Here is a 12,665-nt window from a genome sequence, read left to right on the forward strand (position 1 = left end):
TGCTAACCATTCCATGAAATCTGCCCCACCACTCAATGGCAGCTTCCAAGCCCCAGCCCTCGGTCCCATCCCCCAGCTGTGCTCTTCTCCTTAGCCCCCGTTGCCACCTGACCCACTGGATATTTTAATTATCTGATTCTCTCTCCCAGTAAAACGTAAGCTCCATGAGGCACATGTTTTTACCTGTGTTATTCCTAGTTCTCAGAACAGTCTGGCACTTAGTAGGTGCTCACTAAATATGTGTTAGCTGAGAAGGAAGTTTAGGACTGAAGGAGCATGCTGCTCCCCTCCCAGCCACCCCTCAGGAGCTGGTGCAGGCATTCGTTCAACCAGTTTGTGGGAACAGGAGGGGTTCACAAGAGCATCTCCTCCAGCTCCCTCCTTTTCAGAAGGACAGGGACAGTGGTCCCAGGGAAGGGCAGGAGAGTCCAATCTAGCTTGGCAGATCACCTGTGGGAGCCAGCAGAAGCAAGCAAACAGCCAGCTCCTTGCATCTACGTCACACACACAGCCTTTCTGAATCAGGAGGGAATAAATACTCTTTCCTGCTCTGTCGGGTGGTGGAAAACTTCCGATGAATGAGATTCAAATCTGCACTCCTGGGAATGTTCCTGTTTTGATTTGGTTCTAGCAGTGATGCCAAGAAGTTGTGCAAAACCCAGGAACAGTGAGGGCATTAGGACCAAGAGTGAGGCGCACGCTTGGCTCGGGCTGTGTCTGGCAGAGGGCTCTGGCTGAGCAGAGCGATGTGTGAAGGGAAACCAGGCACTGCCTGCCGGCTTTACATCTGTTGATCTGACCTGCCTGGAAGCGTCCAAAGAAAGACGGCTGTCAGCCCTGCTTGACTGAGAACGCACCAGCTCACCCCAGACATCTCATAGCAACCTGACTATTTATGCAAAGGGGGGAAGAAACACATGGGACTAAACACCTGAGCAGAATGGAATCATTATTTTTTCCCAAGGAGAGAACCAGGATAAAAAGGGGGCAAACAATTCAGTTCCAAGTCCCTGTGAATGGGCTTTCAGAAGACAACTAAAAACTCCACTCAGAGAAAACTTGGGGTGGGACTTGAGTCTGTGGCTTCAGCTTGTAAGTGGAATCAGGTCTCACACTTACTGTTGGCAAATGCCAGACGGGGGAAAAAATGGAGCAGGTTAAGTGACTGACAAAAATCTTCCAGGTGGAACAAGCAACTCAGGTTCCGCTGCAAGCCTGAGGAACCTGGAGCAGGAGAGAGCAAACTTGAACATGACCTGTTGCGTTTGGCAAGTTGCAGCAACATGCTCCTAAGGAAGAGACACAGGCATGGACCGTGCAGACCTCAGTTCCTCCTGCTGTTCCTGATGCTGGGCTGCGTGCTGATGCTGGTGGCCATGCTGCACCCTCCCCCGCTCACCCTGCCCCAGCCTGTCACGGCCCAGGCCGGCAAGCGCAGCCCTGAAGCTGGGTACCGCCTGGACTTCGGGGAATCCCAGGAGTGGGTACTGGAGGCTGAGGATGAGGGTGAAGAGTATGCCCCCCTAGAGGGGCTGCCACCCCTCATCTCACTGCGAGAGGACCAGCTGCTGGTGGCCGTGGCCGTACCCAGGACCAGAAGGAACCAGAGCCAGGGCAGGCGAGGGGGCAGCTACAGGCTCATTAAGCAGCCGAGCAGGAGGCGGGATGAGGAAGCCCCGGAGAGGGACTGGGGGGCTGAGGAGGAGGACTGGGAGGTATCAGAAGAAGAAGAACCAACGCCCCTCAGCCTGGACCCGCGCAGCCTCCATGAGGCACTCAGTGCCCGCATCCCTCTCCAGAGAGCGCTGCCCGAGGTGCGGCACCCACTGTGAGTACGGCCCTTGCTTTCCTTCCCTAATATCCGGGTGTGCTAGCAGCAAAGTCTGCAGGTTGCCTCCTTAGGGCAGTGTGTCCCACGGTGCAGTCCCTGGGCCACAGCATCCATCCTCCAGGCACTTATTAGAGATGCAGATTCTCAGGCCCCATCCCAGAGCAGCTGAGTCAGAAGCACTGGGTGGGGTCCAGTGATCTGTATTTAACAAGCCCTTCAGGTGAGAACTGCTGCCTAGAAGCAAAAAGTGAGGACTCTTACTGGTTCATCCTCTTGTCCTGGATTCTAGTCCTGCTGTCTCCAGATCAGGGGTCCGACAGCTCTACCTGTATAACACAGAAGGGAAGGGGGAGCAGATGTTCTCCAGGCACCTTCCAGTTCTTCCGTTCTGACTCCAATACATTTTGATATTAGGATTTTGTTACCGTTTCTTTTATTTTGGATCAAAATAGCGATTGTGGTTAACATTTATGGGGCACTTGCCATGTGTCTGGCTTTAATCTAAGAGCCTTTCCCATATTAACTCATAAAGTCACGGAAAAGTCCTTACAACCCTGCAGGATGGGTGCTAGTATTATCCTCATGCCTACTTTATAGGTATGGAAATAAGGCCAGGGGCTTGCCCACAGTCACATTGCTAGCTGGTGCCAAAGCAGGGATTTGAATTCAGGCATGCAAGCTCCAGTCTGCCTGAACCATCACTAAATGACCTTCTTCTTGGTCCACTAGTCTAAGGAACAGTTTCAGTGCCCATGGGTTAGAATACTGTGCTGGCTGCCATCTACCTAGCCAGGGTGGTCCCAGCCCCAGGAGGTGAGGTGGGAAGTGGCATGACACGCGGGACTGTGCCCAGGGAGATGCTAGCTGAATCCCCTACACCGCTGTCCTCCCCTCCCATCACCATGGTAGGCCAGAGGAAGAGGGCCTGGTTACCAGCCTCCTGCGAGGTAGTGATCTAGGTCCCTTCCCTATGAGCCATTGCTCTTCCCAGAGTCCTAGGAGTTTCCTGGAAAGCACACACATTCTTCTAAGCCTCAAGGTGAGAGCCCCTGTGTAGAGCAGCAGCCGGCCCTGCTCAGCCACTCTGCCCAGGGTGTTGCCAGTGCAGGATCAGCACCTGGAAGCTAATGTACCCTTAAATTGTGTGCCCTGTGTACCCTGCACACCCCGCCCTGTCCCCAACCCTGCTGTTCTGACTTCAGGCATTGGCTTAAAAAGCTCTTTTAAGGAAACTGCCACCCCAGTTCAGTTTTGTGCTCTCTCTGTACTCTGAAGTTTTAACTCATATCACTTCTTAAAATCAAAGCCAAATAATCATTGATATGTTTATTTGTTGAATTCCTGCTTCCCCTGCAATGCTGTGACCCCTTACAAGGTGTATTTGTGTTTGTGCAAGTGTGTGGTAGTCATACTGTGTTTTTGTGTGCATCAGGTTTTGTGTGTATTAAACGGATGTTGTGCATATCACATGTGTGTAGTGCATTATGTGGTTCCTGTGTGCCTGGTGTGTGTATATGTTGTGTACATGGTATGATATACACAGGTAAGCATTCTGTGTTGTGTGTATGTTAATATGCACGTATGATACGCATGGTGCACTGTGTTTGGGATCGCGTGCACATGCCTTGTGTGTATGTGCTGCATATGTGTACTGTACATACATGTGCATCTATTTTGCATGTTTGTATGGGAAATGTATGCAAGCACACTGTGCTGTGACTGTTGCGTATTTGTGAGGTGCTTCTGGGTGTATTGTGTAAGAGTATTGCGTGTGTTATAAATGCATTGTGGGAGTGGCATGTGGATACACGTGCAAGTGTGTTGTGTGTTATTCATGTGGCATAAAGTGCATGGATGTGCTGTGCATGTGTGTGTGACACAAATGTGGACAAATATGGTGTACGTGCTGTAAATCTGTGTGAGTGCTGTGTGTGGTGTGCATGGGTATAGTACATGTGTGTACTGTGTATGTTGTGTGTGTGCTGTGATATGCAGGTGTGCTGTGCCTGTGTGCAAACCTGTGTTATGATGTAGTGTTTATTTTGCATGTTTATGTGGTACTTTGTGCATTATGCATTTTGTTGTGTGTTGCATGTGTGTTATAAATGTGTCGTGTGTGCAAGCATGTCATGTGTGCTATGCGTGTAGCATGATGTGCATGAGTGTGTGGTGTGCATGTGTGAGGTGTGTGGTGCAAGCCTGGGTACACTTTGTGTGGTTGGTGTTTGATGGGCACGTGCATCTGGGTGTGTTTATACACGTGTGCACCATTTCTGTGGTTGCTTCTTCCAGCCAGAGCAACCAGTTTGTTTCAGTTTGCTAAAACTTCCTGATTTTAGCACTGATTTTGGTTAGTTGGGGAAAACCCTCAATAGCGGGGGTTGGACACACATCGCCGGCCGCTTGCCGGGGTTCTCGCTGCGCAGCCCCCAGCTCTGTGTGGAGGTGTGCAGCGCCCTCTGCTGGCCAGAGCTGGTGAGTGCCGCCTGTGCCGCCCACGCCGGGCTCCAGGCTTCCTCTGCCGCCTGCAGTTGGAGCACATCTCTCCCATCCTGGACTGCTCTATTGGATTCCCAAGAAAGTCGCTGCAAAGATGCAAAATAAGGCCACAACCCGCACCTCCCTCCAGGATGACAGAATTCTTCTACTCCCAGCCCTGTAAAACTGAGGCAAAATACTATACGTAAGAGAAATAGCCATATACGGTTAAGCACCTGCTGAGTGCAGGGCTTGTACTGATGCTTTCCTACTGGGCCAAAGAGTCACTCGGCCTCCTGCCTTAGAGCTTCCTGCAAGTTCATGCTTGACTCCTAACCCAGACAAATCTCGCTGGCTGCAATCCTGTTTCCAAACCCCCCGTTCCCTGACTCGTGCCTGTTCCTGGTTTCCCCTGCCATGAGCCTTTCCCGAGTGCCTCTAGGGTCACTGCTGGAGGTCAGATTTTTTGTTTTGTTTTTTTGTAGTTTTGGCCAGGGCTGGGTTTGAACCCGCCACCACCAGCATATGGGACCAGTGCCCTACTCCTTTGAGCCACAGGCACTGCACTGGAGGTCAGTTTTAATAGGGGGTATGTAGGGATATTACCAATCATACAAGACCAAAAAAGAAAACAATCAATTGGAAAAAGGCCAATGAACAGTCTCTGGAAAATGAGGCACAAGTGTAGTGAAAATTTTGGGAGCACTTACCATGTGCTGGAGACTCAGCTAAGTGCTCTTCATCTGCTTAATCTTTAAAACTGATCTGTGAAGCTGGTTTCATCTTATGGATGAGGAAACTGAGCCACAGAAAGGTGGAGGGACTGGCCCCAGGTTATCTGACCAGGCATGTCTAATACCAAAGTCATGCTCTTACCCACACTTTGTCCTTTCTGCATCTGCCACTTTCCAGACCAGGGGTCAGGGAAGTCACTGTGGCTGGAAGTATTTCAAGTCTTTCCATCTTAAAATGGGGAGAACCCACAAAAGTCCCTGGTGAGACATATGGGAAGATGCTTGTCACTTCATCCTTGGTGGGAAAGATGAGGCATTTAAAGCCACTGAGGTGTCTCCTCAGAGGGCAGGAAGAGCTGGGTGCACCCTGTGACATGTTCAGCCCAAGCTAGAAGCAACAGACTCAGCATACATTCAGCAATGGCGGGAGACCTGAGAAATGCCCTGCCGAGCAAGCGAACAGCGTGACACAGAGAGAGGCTTACAGCACTGTATCATTAGTGAAATGCAAATCCACACACACTAACAGATCCATCCTTTGCAGGAAGATCAAACTCAATGACGTGGTTGTGCTGTGGGCAGGGGAGGGTCTGGGGGCAGGTGTGAGGATAAAAGTGAATGAAAATACAGATGAAATAATGAGAAGGGGCCACAATGCAGCCATGAACTGAAAAGGATTAACTCAGCTCTTCAAAGCTGCTGTGAAAGAAGGGGACAGGGGGTGGGGACAGCCCTGCCCATTTAGCCTTCTGTAGCACCCACTGCTTTCACAGCTCCTGCGGCCCCTGCTCTCCTTTGATCATCTCGGCATCCAGGGTGGGGGCAATGCATTCCCAGAATCAAAGGAGCTCCTGGTGAATAAGTGCTTTATAATCCCAATGTCTGGGGCAGTGGCCCTCCAGCCTGCATGTGCCCCAGAGCACCTAGAGGACTGGTTAAAATGCAGATTCCTAGGTCTGCCACTCTAGTTTCTGACTCAGTAAGTTTCATCTCCACAAGCTCCTGGGTGCTGCTGCTGCCGCTGAGTGGGGACACTTTGAGAACTGCCACTCTACAGCACACTCTGCCAAACAGGTTGGCCAGAGCGGTGCTCCTCAGACTTGAGGGCTCGTGCAAATCACTTGGGCGTCTTGTCAAAAATGCAGAGTCTAATTCAGTAGCTCAGGGACACAGCCCAAAGTACTGCATTTTTATCACATGTTGGAACCAATACTTTAGGTCCACAGGCTGTGCTTTTGAACAGCAAGGAGCTATACCACCAGTTCCCAAGGGGATGTGCACATCTCATTCTTGCATGGGCTCCTTAAAAACCTTGATGTTCAGATCCCATCACTCGAAGCTGTGTGTAGTTCTGAGTTGGAGCCTAGTAATCTGAATTTTTATAAGTGGTTGCTAGATAGTTTGGGGAACTACTGGTATAGAAATTGAGTGGAGAGGTAGTGGAGTTCAGGAAGTTTCCACTGAGGAAGTAACACTGAAATCAGACAATAGAAAAGAGAGGTCTTCCTCATGATCCCAGGGTTTGTATTTGTACTTAAACATAAAAGTCAGCTCAGTGGTGCTGGCTCTGCACTCCCAGCCTGCGTTAACTTATAACTTTCATTTGTGGTTCAGCCTGTGTGTCCCTGGTTTATATATCCACAACTATCCCTAAATCATGTGCCCATAAAACAGTGGACCTGGGGTGGAATCCTGGCACCACCTCTTGCTGTGTGACCTTGTACAAGTCACTCAACCTCTCTGAGCCTCAGTTTTGTCAACTGTAAATTGAAGCGATAATTACATCTTTGCATAGGTTGTAGAGAAAATGAGATAAAATGTGAGATTATTTTTCCCCCAGTATTAAAGTCCAAACAGAAGGTGTCCTTATCCTACGTATTCTTGAGTAAATGAGCCAGGAGTGAGCTGGCAACATGTTGAAAACACAGAGCTGTGCACATGACATCACTGTTTTTTTTTTTTTTTTTTCTCACTGAGAAGTTATTTCCTGGCCTTGGGGGCCACCAAATCATCACAAACTTGGCAGCACATTGGAATGATCTGGAAAGTTTTAAAAGCTACTCATGCTCAGGCCCCACTTCCAGGGATTCTTACTTATTAATAGCTGGGCTGGAGTGAGGCCTGGGTATCAACAGTTTACAATTCCCCAGGTGGTTCAAACGTGCAGCCGGGCTGAGAACAGGGCTGCAGGCCCCAGATGGTCAAGGGCTCTTCACAGCCAGTAGAGAGAGCTGGGAAGGGGTGCCTTCCCTCTCTCATGCCTGAGAGGCCATGCTGGGCGTGGAGCTGCGGCAGGGGCAGGGACAGGGGCAGGAGAATCACTTTGGCAGGAGCTTTGTTGTCAAGCAGAAGGTGGTGTTGCAATCCACACAGGGTCCATTCAGTTCCCTGTGAAGCCTCTGTCCTGCCAGCCAGTGAGTCACCCCAGGATGACTCCTGTACCCTCCTTGGCTCTGATAGCCTGGCCTGCGAAAGATGAAAGGGATCAATATATTTTGAAAGGGAAGACATGCCCTTGAGGAGTGGTGAGGGAAGAACAAGAACAGGAACAGACTGGGGTTGAGACTTGTGGCTATAACTCAGCTCAGGTCTTCTCACCAAAAGAAGAAAAACAACCCCAAATGGTCTATATGATGTTTATGGGGCCCAGCTGGCCAAGCCACAGTGGGAACCCACAAGCTTCAAGCTTCCAGCTCTTGAGTCCAGTATACCTCTCCTGGATCTCCATCTGGATCCGTCATCCCTCAGTGGGGTTGCAGTGTGGACAGGGCTGAGTACATAAGCCTTGAGTAAAATGCATTCACAGTAGGCAGTGTGGTAGGGGCTTCCCTGCACTTCAGGATAAACCCAGCTGGCCTTAGGGATTAGATCAGAGGTGGTCAATCTGTGTCTGGTCTTTTATAATTCCCAGGGGGAAAACTTGGTATCTCTTACCCCCAATGGCACTCAAAGTGTGGCCCTAAGCCCGGAAGCATCAGAAATACAGACTCCTAGGCCCCTCTTAGACCTGCTGGATGAACGCTCAAGTTTAACAAGATCACAGGTGATTTGCATTCATGTGAATGCTTGAGAAACACTGATGAGGCTGGTGGTTCAGTTCATCAGAGGCCAGTTGATCAGAATCAAATAGGGAGTCTTATGAATCATCATACCCAGGCTCCCACTCAGATCAATTAAGTACAATTTGCTGGGACTCACTAAGTGATTTAAATGCGCTCTGATTTAGGCTGTTTTAGGTAAAAATGAACAGAGAAGCTGAAGTTCCTTAACACATTGCTGACCGGTCACGAGTTACCTGGTAACATGGATGATTTGGGGTAAAATTGCTGGTCAACAATGTGTTAACATAGCAGCTGTTCCCTGATTCATTTCTCCCAGTCTTGATTCCCAGTTGTCCCATATTCAGCCTATTTGATACTTTCTGCCCTCCTCATCTCTCAGCTGCTTATAATATAGAATCACATAATGCCTCTAAATCTTAAGGTGATGGGGTGACTGCAAGTTTACCCTGAAAGTAAGGAGGGAACAGGGAACTGTCTAAACAGGACTGGAGCAAGTAGGCAGGAGGGAGCCTCCGATCCATATTCCTTTGGGGACGTGCCCTTCCTGACACCCTTCAGCAGCAGCTATCTCAGCACCTGCTTGAGTATTCTGCCCTCATGTCAACTTACCTCCTATGGCCTTGCCACTAACAACCACTGCCCTCTACTCAAGCAGTGGTACAGGGACCAACAGCATCGGTATTACCTGGGAGCTCGTAAGAAATGCAGAATCTCAGGCCCTGCCTGCGACCTACTGGATCAGAGTCTGCATTTAACGTGATCCTGGGTGATTTGAGTGATACTGCCTTCTGAGAGGTGCCCCCTGGTCTGCCCCCTGGCTTCTGCTGCCTCATCTTTGTCTCACTCCCTGTTCTGCCTATGAGCTGCTATCCACTGTTGATCCTCTTTGTAGGTCTAAAGATCAAACTCCTTGAGATAGACGATCTGGAAAGTTCCTTTGGTTACCATCAGAGGAAGCTGTCCCTGTCAGGTGGAACTGTTGTTCCAGGAGAATCTTAGGTCTCTGGCCAGTGTTCCCACTGATGACTTCCATTCAGTGCCCATCTTTGGTCCAGGGCTAAAGAGCCAGGATCAGAGAAAGCCAAAGATACTTTGGTCTCCCTCACAAGGGGGCTGTGGGACTTTAGAGAACCCCCATCACTGCATGTACTTTTTGTGACCTATGTCCACTGATGGAGAATGACGGGCTGACAGCATCAGCCTCAACTGCAGACTTCAGCCTTTTCCTCCCTTCTCTCGTGTTCATAATCTCCTTTATTCACTCCTCCAAGGGCTCACCTCCAGGCTTGTCCCAGTCCTAGTATCCCAGGCCTGGCCTGGAAGCTGGTATTTCCAAAATGAATCCCACCAATGACAGATAAGCCAGGCTGCACACTGGGATTTTCTCATAATGTAGGATCTTGGCTGTATGGTATTATTCTATTAATAATGACAGCCAACCTATGCATTCCTCAAGAACATGAACCATGTCTTCATTCATTAAACAAATATTCATGTAGCAACTGTCAAAAGTGAGAAGGTGAGCAAGACCCAGCCCTAGTCCCCAAAAGCTCTGGGTGAACTGGTGGATACAGATAAGCCCCCAGGCTATTCCATCAATGGGATCAGGGCTGAGGTCTGGAAACCCACCTCAGTGGGGAACCTCTGCTGATTTCATAGGAGTGGGAGTCAGTAAAACCCAAACAGCTTTAGCAAACCCTGCAGAAACCTTTCTACTCTGGCCAGGCAAGGGGAGGGTGGGAGGAGTATTAGTATTACAGCCAGGCCATCTGGTGAATGCTGTGACTCATTCTCTTCAGAATCATCATCCAAATGCATTTTCCAAGCTCACAAGGGATCCTGGGGCAGCATGGAAAGAGGGTGTGTGTCCGTGTGTAAACACAAGACCTGACTCCTGATCTTGAAGTATAAAGATGTAAAGCTAGCATGTGAAACAGCTCTCTTAGCCAGGATTGTCCCTTTCAATCCAAGCCATCCCCCTAGGCTGGACAATGGTATCAGCATCCCCACATTGGCTTAAGAGGGGATGTAAATAGCAGAGTCAGGAGTCAAACTGGTTGATTTGGTTCCAAAGCCCTTGGTCTTTCCTCTCCTCTGCTGCCACTCCAAGGATGGACAAAGGCAATCAGGGGTGGGCTTTTGGACATTTGTGTGACACAAGCATGTAAAATATTCACCAGATCTCTGGCTGAAGCATGAAAAAAGTAGCCCTATTATTGAATGACTAAAAACATGCATTTCTTCTTGGATTTTCTGCACAAGTCCCTGGACACTTTTGGGTATTGCTCTACAATGTCCAAGAGCCTTTGCCACACACTGCCCCACTGACTCACTCAGCAATGCTGTGGCATGGGGACCAGGCATGCGTTCATCCTACCCAACACAAAGAATATGGGGCACAGAGAGGTGACATGATCCGTTCATGCCCCTTGCTTGGATCACCTACTTTTTGCTCACTTGTTTCTTTACCTATATTCCTAGTCCCTCAATGTATTTTTAGTAGCTTTGAACTTCTTCATAAAATAGAAAAATTGAAATTATTGTAATTTTTAGTCAAGACAAAGAGAAAGCTATTTTAGAATGCCTTTCCTTTACTTTATGGTACATGCCAGCACCTTCCCACCTCTGGGCCTCAGCAGAAGTTATAACACCTGCCAGGAATGTCATTCCCTACTCGCACCCTCTCTGTTGATGTCCTCCCCATCCTTCAGGTCTTGGCTTTAATTTTACATTCCCACCTCCTGAATATCTCCTTTAGGTATCCACTATAGCTGTTGAATAATGATTTGGCTATCTGTTCAATAGTATAATATATAATTTCCAAGATATCAGGGACTATCTTTGGGTTTCTCTCAAAGCAGATCCTGAGACAGGGTTTATTTTGTAGGTGATCCCTGCTGAGAGCATGATGCAAAGAGTGACTCCATGTAGGCACATTTCTAAGAGTGGGGGCCAAGAAAATTGCCTTCTGAGGACCTTGAATCAGAATGTGTGAAGAAACCAATGGATTGCATATTTTTCAAATAACCTCCATCATTGTCACTTTATGACTGAATATTCTGCTAGCACTGTAAGCACTGTAGTTCAAGATGGAAAGATATTGATAGCTTTATCTACCTAGATATAGCTAGCAGTGGTGAGATATATAAATATATATAGCAGTATACCATCATATATTTGTTGTATTACTTAAAGGAAGTCATATAAGCTCTATGAGCTCTAGTTTTCTCATCTTTAAAATGGGAACGTGTATCTACTATCTAGTGCTATATAACATAGTACCTCAAAATTTAGTGGCTTAAAAAATTAAAAACTTTTGTGCTTTAAAGGATACCATCAAAAAAGTGAAAAAGACTATCCAGGAATGGAAAAAAAAATTTATAAATCCTATATCAGAGGAGATCTGTATGCAGAATCCGTAAAGAACTCTTACAACCCAACAATAAAAAGATACAATTTAAAAATGGGCAAAGGATGTGAATAGACATTTCTCTAAAGGAAGAAAATCAGTGGCCAATAGCACATGAAAAGATGCTCAAATCATTAGTCAGTAGAGAAATGCAAATCAAAACCACAGTGATATGTCACTTCACCCCCCATCCCAGGATGACTAAAATAAAAAGACAACGTAAATGCTGCCAAGGATGTAGAGAAATTGGAACCCTCATATGTTGCCGGTGGGATTATAAAATGGTGCCCAGCTTTGGAAAACAGTTTGGCAGTTTTTCAAAATGTTGAACATGGAGCTATTATATGACCCAGCAATGCTAGTCATAACTATATCTCAAGACCATCGAAACCATAAGTTTACAGAAAAACTTACATATGAATATTCATAGTATAACAGCATCAGTCATAATAAAAGTCAACATGGAAACAACCCGAATGTTCATCAAATGATGAATGGATAAACAAAATATGGTATAGTCAAACAATGGAATATTATTTGGCAATAAAAAAAGTACTAACCCATGCTAATGATGAACCTTGAAAACATTATGCTAAGTAGAAAAAAACCAGTCCCCCAAGGCCACCTATTATATCATTCCATTCATATGTAGTGTCCAGTGTAGGCAAATCTATAGAGACACAAAGTGGTGGCCTGGGATGGTTGCAATGTACGTGGGTAGTAGGTTTCTTTTGGGGGTGTTGAGAATGTTCTCAATTAGGTAGTGGTGAAGGTCACATGACTTTGTGAGTATACATGAGGCCACTGATTTGTAAGGGTAGGTGGGATGATGAAACTGACACGCTACCCACAGTGCTGATGAGGGACCGAAGACTAGATATTATGGTATGTGAATTCTATCTTAATAAAATAGTTACTAAAAAATTAGTGACTTAAAACTATAACCATTTATATGTTCATGATTCTGTTATTTGGGAACTCATCTAGGTGGTTCTGCTGATCTCCCCAGGCTCTCCTGTGGCTGCAGCCCTCTGGAGGATGGCTGGGATGGAATAATCTAAGATGGCCTCACTCTCATGCCTGGTGGTGGGTGTTGGTCCTCATCTGGGGAACCTTAGATTTTCTTCAGGTAGGCTCTAAACCTCCATTAG

At 47.5% G+C, this 12,665-nt stretch overlaps 1 protein-coding gene across 3 annotated transcripts in view; it reads left to right on the forward strand.

Annotated features, from left to right (window-relative positions):
- Positions 1-780: 780 nt before the first annotated feature.
- The window catches only part of GALNT15 (polypeptide N-acetylgalactosaminyltransferase 15), a 51,901-nt gene continuing 40,016 nt past the window's right edge, over positions 781-12,665 (forward strand). The window contains exon 1 of one of the 3 annotated variants that reach the window (XM_003781722.2): positions 781-1,828. In XM_003781722.2, the coding sequence (XP_003781770.1) occupies positions 1,284-1,828 (545 nt within the window). In that variant the 5' untranslated portion in view covers positions 781-1,283. The remainder of the gene's footprint in view (positions 1,829-12,665) is intronic. The other 2 variants (XM_012805179.1, XM_023512777.1) reach the window with 2 other exon arrangements.

Source organism: Otolemur garnettii, unplaced genomic scaffold (assembly GCF_000181295.1).
Source record: "Otolemur garnettii isolate 467f Iridium unplaced genomic scaffold, OtoGar3 scaffold00002, whole genome shotgun sequence".
NCBI lineage: Eukaryota > Metazoa > Chordata > Mammalia > Primates > Galagidae > Otolemur > Otolemur garnettii.